This window comes from Neomonachus schauinslandi, chromosome 10, assembly GCF_002201575.2.
Source record: "Neomonachus schauinslandi chromosome 10, ASM220157v2, whole genome shotgun sequence".
Classification (NCBI taxonomy): Eukaryota; Metazoa; Chordata; class Mammalia; order Carnivora; family Phocidae; genus Neomonachus; species Neomonachus schauinslandi.
This window is the reverse complement of record NC_058412.1, coordinates 109,859,417-109,872,747: the sequence shown is the minus strand read 5'-3', so window position 1 is coordinate 109,872,747 and position 13,331 is coordinate 109,859,417. Positions and strand designations below refer to the sequence as shown.

Sequence of the window (13,331 nt, the reverse complement as noted above, 5' to 3'; positions counted from 1 at the left end):
CCGGCTGAAGTTGAACATCAAACTTGTTCCTGTCTCACGGCTTCTATACTTCTTCCTGCTTCCTTAATGCCTTACCACTAGTTTTAGCATGGCTGGCTTCAGGTTCCCCCAAATTCATATGTTGAATTTATAAGCCCCAGTACCTTAGAATGTAACATATTTGGAGATAGGTCTTTAAAGAGATGATGAAGGGGCGCGTGGGTGGTTCAGTCCCTTAAGCCTCTGCCTTCGGCTGGGGGTCTTGATCCCAGGGTTCTGGGATAGAGCCCTGCGTCAGACTCCCTGCTCGGGGAGGAGTCTGCTTCTACCTCTCCCTCCGTGTGCTTGCTCCATCTCTCTCTCAAATAAATACATAAATCTTAAAAAAAAACCTAAAGAGATGATTAACACAAGCCCATTAGGGTGGGGCCCTAATGCAATATGACTTGTGTCCTTACAATAAGAGGAAACGATAACCCACACAGAGGAAAGATCTTGTGGGGACACAGTCAGAAGGTAACCACCTTCAGGCCAAGAAGAGAGGTCTCAGGGGTGAAACTAAACCTGCCAACACTTTGATCTTGGACTTCCAGCTTCCAGAACTGTGAGAAAATGAATTTCTGTTAAGCCACCCAGTCTGTAATATTTTGTTATGGTGGCCCTAGCAAACCAACACAGAGGACTTCCCATCACCATTTTGCAACCATTATAGTAATAATTGATTCAGGCAAGAATCATCAATGAACGTAAAACCAGTGGGCAGACAGTGAGATGAAAAACAGGATAGTCTCAAAATATCTTCCCCCAAGATACTTATTAATTACAAAGGGAAAAACAGCAACTTTTCAGTGGAGTACGTCGGCAGGCATCATCTTAACTAAATGATCAAAGTTAATATCACTAATTTTGGGACAAACCAAGCCATGTGCCTTCTGATGTGATGCACTCAGGACATAAATTTCTTTCAGTGGCATTCTTGCCAAAAATGCATAACCTGAATCTCATCAGGAGAAAATAACAGACAGACTCAAATTAAGGACATCTACAAAATAACTCACCAGTACTCTTCAAAAATGTCAAGGTCATGAAAGACAAAGGCTGAGGAACTAACTGCTTCTCCAGATTAAAGGAAACTAAAAAGACCAGACAGCTAAACGAAACCTGCGATCCTGAGCTGGATCCTGGGGAATGGCTACATTATTGGGACAATTAGCAAAATTTAAATATTAAAGGTGTATTAAAAAAATCGTATCATTGTTAAAATTCCTGATTTTGATCATTACCCTGAGATTCTGCAAGAGAATGTCCACGTTCTTAGGACATAGACACAAGAAGTACATCAGATAAAGGGGCATAATGTCTGGAAACCCACTCCAAAATTATTTAGGGAAAAAAAGTATATGTACATATTATATGCACATACACATACATAAGAGAGACTATGATAATGCAAACATAGCAAAATATAACAATTTGTTATTTTGGTTAAAAGTATATCAGAATTCTTGTGTTCACTTCGGCAGCACATACACTAAAAATTGGAACAGAGATTAGCAGGGCCCAAAGTATATGAGAATTCCTTACTATTCTTGTAACTTACATGTTAATTTGAAATCTTATCCCCTCAAAATTACAGCCTTTCACTGACCACACTATCAGAAGGGGCCTGCTCCCAAACCCAAAGCACTTTTTCACTCATTCTTTTTCTCCATCATACTTATCCATGTCAAAAATTATTCTATTTGTTCAGTTAATAGTATCTAACATTTACTGTGTGCAAGGCCCTGTCCTGTTCTAAGTGTTTTAACTGTACAACCACCGTGACTCAACTACTGTTCTTCCCATCTTAGAGATGGGAACTAAAAGACACAAGTTAATTAACTTGCACAAGATCACCCATATCATCTGTCTCCTCCAGGGGCATAGACCCTCAACTAAGGTAGATTGTCTTGTTCACTGCTATTTCCTCAGAGACTCAGAACAGTGCCTAGCACATTATAGGAATTCAATAAATGCCCAGATTCCGTTTAAAAACAACGGGTACCTACTAGGCATTGGAGTACAAAACAGTGAACAAAATAGCACTTTCAGCCTTGCACCCAATTAGCCACTTATTATATATATTCATATATACTTAGCCACTCTTAGTATATGTATTTATATATTTTTTATATTTATATACAAAATATGTTTTGTGTATATATATATGTATATATATATATGTATATATATACATATATATATATATTTCATTTGGCGCTATCAACACTGGGAGGTTAAGGTCCAATCACCCCTTTTGCAGAACAGAAAACTGAGGCACGGAACCGGACAATGATTTGCCCAGAATCAAATGGGCTATTGGGAGGCAGGGTGTGGATTCCAGCCCAGTCCGGAAGGTTCCCAGGCACTGCCTATGAATCAATCAAACCGACCAATCCAATCAACCAATCAGTATTTATTAAGCGCCTACTGCGCGCAGCCCCTCTTCACAGAGCGAAGGCGAGGAGGGAGGAGGCCGTGGTGGGCAGGCAAGCACGGAGAGCCCGAGCACGCAGCGGATCGCGGGAATTTGGCGCCTATTTTTTGTTGGCTGGGTGTTCTCGCCTGTGATTGGGCCCCGCGCGGCGTGCCCGGTGCGCCCGGCTGCGGCTGCTCTGTCGACCTTGGCAAGACCCAGGCGGCGCCGTACGCGACCGGCCTCCCGGGGGATGGGCCACCAGGAGCCCCCGCTGGCCCGAGTGCGGGCGGGAGGTGCGGCTTATATAAACAGGTTATGTAAAGGGCTCAGCTGGCGCGAACACGTGGAGAACCGCGGGAGCCCGGACGCCCGGTTCTCCCCCGCGGGCGCCGCCGCCACCACCCGTGCCGCAGCACGCTCCGAAGCACACTCGGCCCCGGCCGCCGCCTCTCGCGCCGCTCCGTACCGGAGGCAGCCCTGTCCCGGAGCGGACCATCCCCAGCCCGGGGCGCCAGGGGGGAAACGGGCCGCGCGGAAGTGGAGGGACGCCAGCCAGGTAAGGGCGCAGTCTGCGGAGTCAAAGAGCGCCGAGGCTGGAGCCACCGCCGTCCCCTCGGGCGCTTGAGGAGGGCAGTCGGGCCCCCAGTTTGGCGGGCTCAGGGACGCGGAACTTTTAAGCCAACCTCCTCCACCCGCCGCCCTCGGGGACTTGGGTTGGTCCGCCGAGCACCGCTCAGGCTTAATTCAATGGACTGTTTACACCCGGGAGAACCCAAGGCGGGATGCGGGGAAGGGGACCCCAGGGGGGACCAGGCAGGGAACAAGAGGTCCACAGTCAGAGTTGCCTCTTAAGGCAATTTTCTTAAGTCGTAAAGACTGCTGGTCGTTGTTTTTCCTATTCTTGGGCGATAAATTAACTGGGAAGCTGGGGGGTGTTTTGCTTTTCTTTCCGGTTCCCCCTCTGAGCCACAGCCTAGTGGTTTCGTCCTTCCCGCTTTCTCCACCCCCCCCCCTCGTTCAGTCAGCGGCGGCAGCTTCCGTCTTAAAGGGGCCGCAGCCGCCGGAGGAGGTGGAGGTGGGGCGCCTTGCGGCCTGCGCTCCTTTCCTCCCCGCTTCGGCCTAGTTGGTTAAACCGATTCTTTCGCCCGCAGGTCACAATCCAGGGTCCCGCTCCTCCGCGTCCCGGGGCCGGACGGAGGGATGAGGCAGGGGGGACCCAGGCAGCGCCGTTGCTGCTCCCCCCGCCGCCCGCAGCCATGGAAACGGGGGAGGAGGACGGCACCCGCAGAGGTACACAAAGCCCCGAGCGGAAAAGGCGAAGCCCAGTGCCGCGGGCGCCCAGCGCGAAGCTGAGGCCGGCGGCGGCCCAGGCCATGGATCCGGTGGCGGCCGAGGCCCCGGGCGAGGCCTACCTGGCGCGGCGGCGGCCAGAGGGCGGCGGCGGGTCGGCACGGCCGCGGTACAGCCTGTTGGCGGAGATCGGGCGCGGCAGTTACGGCGTGGTTTACGAGGCAGTGGCCGGGCGCAGCGGGGCCCGGGTGGCGGTCAAGAAGATCCGCTGCGACGCCCCCGAGAACGTGGAGCTGGCGCTGGCCGAATTCTGGGCCCTGACCAGCCTCAAGCGGCGCCACCAGAACGTCGTGCAGTTTGAGGAGTGCGTCCTGCAGCGCAACGGGCTAGCCCAGCGCATGAGCCACGGCAACAAGAGCTCACAGCTTTACCTGCGCCTGGTGGAGACCTCGCTCAAAGGTAGGAGCGCCGCCGGCCGTCCCGCCCACACGGGGCCTGGACCCGCTGCTCTGGATGGCTCGGCCCCAGCGGACCCCCAGGCCCGTAGGCCCTGGTCCTGGTCCTGTCAGCCTGGGCCCAGACACGCCCTCCTAACTGGGACCCAGACTAATAGGCCCTCCTCTCATCTCAGGACCCCGGATCAGTCCCTGGCACAGACGGGAGCTGGTATTTTCATAAAAAGGGGCTCATTAAGTGCTCACCATTATTTTAGTTAAGTGCTCAGTAAAGGTGAACTGTTAGTATCAAACTTCTAGCACTTTGAGTTTCCACGGGGGGAGTGAGGGGGATTGGGCTGAGTTGGTGGAAGAACTTCAGAGCCCCCTCTCTAGGGCCTCTTCTCTTTCCCTCCTAAAGCAAACAAAAAGAACTTTACTGGACCCACCCACACCCCCTCCCTGTCTGGTTCCAAATGTCCTGACACCCTTCAGCTCCACCCCCAAACTCTTGCTTCCTAGTCTTCCGTTTTCCTCTGAGACCCCCAACCCCAAGGCAGTCAAGCAAACTGGCAGGCTTCCTGGCTAAGTCCTCTGGGGCCTGCTGAATAATACCCCCCCCCCACCGCCGTGGGCCTAGAGCTGTCACATAACATGTAACATCTTTTTTCTTCCTTTCCTTCGTTTTACATACTTAATCTTTTTCTAAACCCCCTGAGGCTGGCTGGCTGGCTTGGGTGTTTATAGGGAAGATGGGCCTCAGGGAAGCAAAGGGGCTTTTGCAGTCATGGGAGGGCTTATCCTAATTTCTGGGTTTTAGCTGCAGTTAGGGAGTGAGTTCATCTTGAGTGCCCAGTAGTCGCATGTCTTGTTCAGACTTAAAAGTAGCCAAGGATCTCTAAAGAGAGGAGAGGGCCAGGGGGCTAGAAAGGTCTTAGGAGACTTCCTCAGAGGAGAGGTTACTAATCTGAGTCCCAGCTATGTCCTAGATGTCTTACAGAGTGACTTTAGGTAATAACTTTAAAAGTAAATCCTCTCCTCTATAAATGGAGAAACTAAGGATTAGAGGTAAACAAATATAAGTTGATGAGGTTAATCAGCTTGTAAGGGAAGTTGGGCTTCCTTACAGTTATTCAGAGCTTAAGTGACATAAACCCAGACCTGTTGATTCAAGGCCTAGATCCTTTCAAAGGGTAATGATGCCCTCACTTCCCCAATAAACTGGAACTGACCTTTAAGAATGGGTAGGATTTGGGGTGGGGTTGGACAGGGCATTTTGTTTGGAGTTTTTGCCCAATTTTAAACTCCTGCAACCCATCCCAGGAGAACTCCGTCCCATTTCAAGTCAGTTGTTTTGACAGTGGATTGAGGGATATGATCAACATCACCTGGGGTCCTTTTTCAGCCCTGCCTCATCCTTTCGGAAAAGCCCACCCTTTCTCCCCAGGGTGAATAGATTTGTTTTGAAAAGACTTTCCACGAGAGTCTTTGAAGCTTACCTGTGTCCTAAAAGCTCTTCACTCGCATTCTCAGACTGTCTTCTCCACTGTGATTAACGAATAGTCTGGACTTCATAATACATGACTGCCTTGGGATGTGGGAATTCACTTTGCCAATGATCCCCTTCTACCCTCAGTTCATTGAGGCCAGTCTTGAAACTTCCACCCAGGTGTGAAGTCTTGGCTTCCCCCTCCTTACATATTGTTCAGATTCTCACGTGTGTAGAATTTGTCAGAACTCCAGAGTAAACAGTGGCAGGATAGCCTCGTGGTTAATACCATAGCCTTTGCGGTTAGGCTCACTTTAAGTCATGGCTCGTCTGAACTGACTACATGAGGCATGGGACAAGTTGTTTAAAACCTGTGGGGAGCATTCCTTTATCCATAAGATAAGGGTGCCTGTGTCCTCGAGCTGCTGTGCAGCCTGGGAATGCCCCTAAGTGCTCCGATAAGGAGGAACTCAGCAAGTTCAGTCCACATTTGGAGTCCTCTTTCATCATCCCTTTTGAGAATTCACTGTGTTCTTGTTCACGTTTGACGGTGGAGCACATCCTATTGTCTGGGTTGTCAGTAACACCAGGTTGAGAGAAACACTGGTATTTTCTGCCTCTTTGTGAATTAAAACAGGTCTAGAGAAACGAAATAATTTGGCTATAGGCCATACACTTCAGTCGTCCCTTTCAGTTTTGGGGAGTCTTCAAAATACTTGAGCCTCTACCATGGGTCAGGTAATGTTCAGGGCTCAGAGAGGGAGCAATAAAGGAAATGGTGCAGAGCCTAGCTGATGAAACTGACATTGAAATTTACATGTCAAATGTTGATTTAGCAAGCAGTAAATAGGCATTGTTTTCTGCTATTAGTGTTAAAGTTAAGAACAAAAAGACCCACATTGCTCTTAGGTTAAGTTTTCCTGCCTTCACCTTCCAGAATTGAGCAGTCTTAATCAGCCCTGGGGCACTGGATTTACAGCATGCTGCTATCACTCAGAAATGTTAGAGCTGGAAGGAATCTTAGAGATAATCTGGTTCAACCCTGTCATTAAACAGACTCCTGTGCAGTCACCTTTTGCCCCGTCTTCTGCAATTTAGAATCATTTTGAAATAGGCCAAAAAAGTGTTAATCTGCCTTAAAGTCTCTTTTGAACTAAATTTACGTAGTTACTGAGTCCTCATAGTAGCATTTGGGGCGGGGCGGGGGAGGGGGGTGGCCCGCGGGCTGCAGCCTTTCCCCCAAAGAAACTTAATTTGTAAAGTTTGAGGACCTGTGGAAGACTTAAGTGCTCATCAGAGTTATGGGAGGAAAGGCAAGTTGTCTGGTTAACAAGGACTTTCTACAGAGTATTGCACAGGATTAACAAGAATGATAATCTAGAGTTAGCTAGGAATTGGCAGAGAAGATAGGCTTGTAAGAAGGGTGCCTAGGACCATGTAGATAGGTAGAGAAGAAGTGGGATTTATTTTACAATGGGCCAAATAGGGAATAGTTGGGTTTTTTTTCCCTCTTCGGTATCAGTGCTTTATTGAATATGCAGAAGGCATCTCTATAGTCTTAAGAAATTATTTGACCTGTAAATCCAATCTCAAAAAGAAAAGAGAAACTTCTTAATGCAGTTCTTAGTCTTATCCAACTTTGATAGGCTTCTAGGTCTCCTGTCCTTCCCTGAACATAGGCCACGCACATAGAGCATTATGTAGTAAACAGAAGTTCGAGTCAGCAGTGGTCTTAGAAGCCTGATCTGGTCTTCTGTTTCACAGGCAAGGAAACAACCCTGGGAAAGAGACAGGACTTGCCTCATATGGGTTAGTGGTAGCACTCAAACCAGGCTCCCAGACTTTTTTAAACCAGATTAACAATCCTGTAAATTATTTGGTGGATGCGATGATGTCTTTGTTTAGCTTTTAAGTACTTGTCACAAAAAAACAGGAGTTAAAACATCAACAGTTGGCTTTTATCCCCTTGCTTCCATTGCCAAAGGACCCTGTCCTGAATGCACCTAAAACTAAATTCAAGATTGCTGCCACTTAGAAGACAGCAGGCAAGCCTGAACTCATTGTCAAACTAAACTCAAATTCCTGCGTGCTCTCTAACCCACACACTGATCCTTCTGACAAACAGCGATGAATAAGGAGTTTATATATATGATATATCATCTCCAGGAGAAACCCAAGGCTCATAAGACCAAATAAGAAGTTTGGAAAAGCTGGGGGTCTAGCTTATCCCATCTTGGTAAGACCCTAACTAGTTCTGCTTTACTGACTATTTCATGTTTACTGTGCTCAAGAGATCTTTAGGCGGCTTCACATGGGTGGGAATCTAGGCCCTTGGTAAGTCTGGTCTGTGCATTTGTGCCCAGTGATGACTGTGAGCCAGGCACTGCGGGAGAGGCTATGGCAAAGTTTCCTCCATGAGGCATGCAGAGGACACAGGCCCAGATGACCACAATTCAAGGTCCCGAGAGGTGGGTAGCCTAGAAGGTGAGGCAGGAGTTAGTGTGGGGAGGGAAACTGGGGTCTTAGCAGTGGACTGGCTATCAGCCTGCACACACACACACACACACACGCACACACACACACACCCACCCACCCACCCCAGTCTGTAGGAAAACCTGACGCTCAGAGCTGGCCCACCCCCACCTAGACCCCTAGAAAGCAACTCTGAATTCTCTACTATGCCTTGGGCCTCAGAAAAGCGGAGAGCTGGGGGGTGATGATCGGCTACTTGGACATGATCAAAGGTGTCATTAATGGCCTTGGAAATTAACGGGACACAACAAACAGCGCTAGCATTGACTGGGAGTCCGAAGGTTTGGGTTCCACTGTCACCATTAGTAAGAGCTGCAGCTTACTGATTGCTGTGGGCCAGGTGCTGGTCTAGACTTTATACCCATTAACCGATTGAATCCTCACAACCCCCTTTTGAAGTCGATGCTATAATTACCCCTATTTTACAGGTGAGGGGACCCAGGTTAGTGAAACTGCCCCATGTAGAACAGCTAAGCAGATAGCCAAGCTGAGGTCCAAACACAGGCATTTCGGGCTTCAGTCCGCACTTCCTAACTGCTGTGCTGCACTCTTGGGACAGGTGGCTTAAATTCTGGGTTCTTCTGTTTTTCTTGGTTGTTAAATGGGCATAATCACATTTTACTCAGAAACTAATGGCCACTGTTTATTTTGTAATTAGGTGCTAATCAGTATTTGGCACTGCCAGTCTCTACAGGTGCCTCCCCTGTGTCTCAGCTGCCAGGGACCCTGTTCCTCCTTTCTGGTCTGCCCTTCAGTATCTTGAGACAACCATGCAGACTTCTCTCTTATTGCTGCCTGCCTGCCTTCTGTGTGCACTGGGGATTTTAGATATCAGCCTCAGGAGACAGGAACAACCCTTGGCTTAAACGAGAGTTTTGGCTAATTGGGTTGCACAGGATAGGCTTTTTATAGTGTAAATTTCCAAGAATTGCTTAGCTTCCTATAAAACATCAGTTCACTCTCAACTCCGATTTGGCCTTTGGGTGGGGTCCTTAGTGACCCCAAAATTTTGGATCCTTACCTCGTTGTCTTTTAACATACACATTCTACATGCCTACTACTAGAACTTTCCCTGTGTCTTTTTTTTTTTTTTTTAAGCCTCCAGCTCACAGTTCTCCTCTTGTTTCATTTCACCCAATTATTGAGCCCCTGCTGTGTGTGAGGCGGACCGAGAGGAGTGCAGAGACTTGGTTTCCTCCCACCGTGCACAGGCTCATGGCGGAGACGGACAGAACACAGATGTTACTTCACCGCAGCCTCTGAGAGGTGCTGTAGGGGAACGGTTGCCAGGAATGTGGACTAAGTTGCGGGGAGGGAAGGATGAGTTGTAAAAGGGTAAACAGAAGCAATGCTGGCCAGAGGTAAGGCCTAGATTAAGTGGGAAGGCCCTCGCATGTGGAGAGGAAAATGGGCCAGGGCCGCCAGGGGTTACTTCCCACTCTCTGCTTGGCTGGCAGAGTCTGCATTTTAACAAGACCCCTGTAATGTTCCAGTCCTAATAGCTAGGCTCAGTATTTTCATGTTTGTGCTCATTTAATCCTCCATTTGAAGTTGGGTGTTTTCATAACCTGTCTTACACGGGAGAAAATCCAGATCCATCAAGGTCAAGTAACTTGTCCAGTACCACCAGTGAAGGGTCAGGTTCCAGATGTACATCCAGAAGCTCCTTCCAGTTTCCGTGTGCTTGACCTGCTGCTGCCTTATGACTGCCCAAGGGCTGCCCCTGGTGTCCAGACATATTAACATAATTAACACCCAGTAGTTGTATGCTCCGGTGTCCAGGTACCATGCAAAATGCTTCCTGTATCACAGTTAGGCCTTACAGTAGCCCGGTCAGGTAGATGTCTCCCAATTTATGGATAATGAAACAGATTCATAGGGTCTTAAGACCTTCGCCCAGGGTCACATAGCCATGGAAGTGAACAGTGGGGGTGCCGACCCTGGGCCTGGCAGGCTCCGCAGCCCTTATCCTGTCTTTTCTGTTAGGCCTGCAGGTTCTTGGCCTCTTGGCCTCTGTAGGACACTGTATCTTGTCTTGGCAGCCACCCTAAGGGGTTGATTGTCTAGTGCACAGTGACATTTGACTAATCTCATGAAGTACTTTGAACACACCCTGTGTGTTGATACTGGACCCAGCCTCTTTATAGTGACAGGACACAGCCCAAGGTCATTGAGACGGGGACCAGGGCTTGGTCTGTGTGCTCATCTTTCTTTGGAAGAAGAGCTTGTCTTGGGAAGGGTCCTTGTCTTCAGCTTCTCAGGACTGATTGTCAGCTGAGCCACTTCTTTAAAATATATATATTAATATATAGCTTTTAACTAATCAAAAACGGCTGGCTGTAGTCATAATGAATTCAGAGTTCATTTTTCTAGGTTTTTTTTTTTCCTAACCCTTTTTCTTAAAATTACAATTTTATATTCTACTTATATTTCCATTTCACATTAAACTTGCTTCTGACCTGTTACGTGACCTCCTCTTTTGACTTTTTGTTTAAGTAAATTAGAAGTATAACATGGCCCTTTAAAGCATTCAGCCAAGTGGCAATACTGTAATTAACCACTAATTCTTCTTGGACCATTCTTTCCGATCCTTCACTTTTACTTTGTTGTGTAGGATACCCGTTCTGGGTGCCTCAGGGGCTTGCTGTGCCCTTTTTGTTGCTGTCGGTGATAGGGGTCTTGTTCGTTTCTGGTTTTTGTGTTTTTGGTACTCTTCTTAGAATAAATTCCTAGAGTGAGTTTTTTTATGTCCAATGGATTGAGCAATTTTAAGACTTGTGATGCATACTGCTGAACTTGGTACATTAAAGTCAAAATCCTAATTAGTGCTCTACTGAAAAATGAACCTGCAGTTCGTGTGATTGGGCTATCAACACGAGGGACTTGGTGAACATGAAACTCCTTGGGGGCATATGTCTGTGAACTTAACAAAGAATCTGTGTCAGCGGTGGGCCGTAGAACATCTAGGCTGTAGGATCATGGTTAGGAATCCAGACTGTAGAGCCTGGGCCCGTCTCTTACTAGCTGTGAGACCACAGGCAAGTAATTATTCTTGAGCCTTTGTTTCCTCCCCTGTAAAAGGGGATGTAATTATGGTCTCAGTAGATAGGGGTTTGGAGTAAGAAGAGAGGATTGGCTAGAGTACTCTCTCCATGCTTCCTTCCTGTCACAGAGGACATTTGATGTTACTAAGTTCTATTGATTCAAGATCTCCCCCCCCCCCCCATCTCTCCCTTGCCAGTCCTCACTTCTTGGGGTTTCCAAAACTCCTGATGAATCTCTTAGCTCCCAGGCTGTCTTCCATCTCTAACTCCTCATGCCTGCAGAGGGAACTTGTAGGAGGGATTCTGAGACCTGCTCTTGCATGTGGCCGCATCTTGGCGATCAGAACCCAGTGTAAGCAGCTGTGTGCGGTAGTGTTCTTAGCAGCCTGTATGTCTTACTTAGATGGTAGGTCTTAAACTTGGTGACTTAAGACTCTGTAAGCAGGGTATCGTTCTAAAACATGTCAAGAACTTTTAGTTCCCATTTCTTAGAGCTTAAGCTCAAATCCTTCAGTCTGCCAGACCCCGTTTCTTAGGACCCGACTCCAGCAGCTTCACCTTCAGCCTCCTTTCTGCACGTCTCCTGCTACATCTCTTATGTGCTAACCCCAGATGACTTGGGTCCCGAGCTGAGAGCTCCCACCCCATGTGTGGTGTGCTCACTCTCCATCCTGGGAGACACTGCCCAAGGGCCACCCCTGAGTGATCTTCAGCCTGCCTCTCTCCTAACCACCTTGCCCACTCCTTGGGCGGAATTGCACCCTGTTCCTTGTTCTCATCCCTGTGGGCTGTCATTCTGCTTCTAATGACCAGAAACCTGAACGAGGGCAGGGACGACTGCTGATCTCATCTCTGGTGTCTCACAAGCAGCGTGTGCCCAGGAAGTGTTTAAATGGGATTGACTAGAGTTAGGAAATCCCAGCTTCTGGAGGCAGCTTGGGAATAGGCTCATGAACCCCTGGCTGTGTCGTATCCCTTTCTAGGAGGTGCCTTCTGTCCCAGAGCTCACACCGACTCATCCTTCTGCCAAGCCTGTGGGCCTCAAGTTTCTGAACAAAGCAGGCCACATTTTGTTGGGAGACACCTGCTTGACTTGTTTTTTCCCCCCATTTTCTCTTGTGTCCCTGTGAACTGTGGCATGGAATGTTTTGAAATAGAGTATAATCTGTGGTCTCCAGGCTGTTGGACTTGAAGGGAAGGTAATCAAACTGTCCTGAAGGTGTGCCTGTCTCTTTAATCACAGTGCATTTCCTAGCCCCCTGAGACCCGGGTGACAGCATCGTGTTGGTGGAAGGACTTGGCAGCGGAGGCTCAGGTCTTACCCAACCAGCCATGGCCGTGATCTTGGGCAAGTTACTTAACCTTCCTTTTAGTTTGCCAACCTGTAAAAGCACGTCCAGAGAGCAGAGACGGCTCAACATAGTGAGCCTTTTACATAGTGCCTGGAACCCAGTGGCCTCTTAGGTGAATTTACCTGAAATCCTTAACACTTCCAGGGAACACTCCATCTCTCTCTCGCTCTGGGAAGCTAAATCTTTGACTCTTCTCACCTTACAGAACTGTCAGGCTGTACCAAACAAGGGAATTATAAAATTTAATTTTGTTTCTATCCACTCAAAACATTGTAAGCTTCATGTGGGGATTCTGCTCTAGTTGGTGCGTGTGTATTCCGGTTCTCCATCCTGAAACTGCGGGTAGCCACAGGCTGGCTGGGCAACTGCCGGGCCGGCTGTGAGATGGATGGACACTGATGCTCCCTGGGACCACCTGACCTTCATGAGCCCCTACTGACCGGTGGACCCCAGGGATGTGTCTGCAGGAATCCATGTCCTTGCAGGACCATGGTTTGGTGATCCCTGAAAGTTTGAGCACTTTCCCTTCCCCAGTGTGCAGTCACCGTGGTAAATTAGAAGACGAGCTGTGGCCAGTCAGAAGAGGGAAGTCACCTGGGAGGTCAGGCAAGCATCAAGTAGGTTGGCATTTGGGCAGGGGGTGAAGGTACACATTCAGATGCACCGGCAGAAAGAAATTTGGGGAGAGAGAAGGCTTTCTAGGGAGGGAGCACCTCAAAACCACCTGGTCTGCCTAGAACATGGGCTTAGCTA

The 13,331-nt window shown here is 48.5% G+C and overlaps 1 protein-coding gene across 1 annotated transcript in view; it reads left to right on the top strand.

Moving 5' to 3' along the window:
• The first annotated feature begins 2,687 nt into the window (after positions 1-2,687).
• STK35 (serine/threonine kinase 35) overlaps positions 2,688-13,331 on the top strand; it is a 38,984-nt gene continuing 28,340 nt past the window's right edge. Inside the window, exons 1-2 of the mRNA XM_021688919.2 lie at positions 2,688-2,993; positions 3,589-4,186. Coding sequence (XP_021544594.1) covers positions 2,688-2,993; positions 3,589-4,186 — 904 coding nt within the window. The remainder of the gene's footprint in view (positions 2,994-3,588; positions 4,187-13,331) is intronic.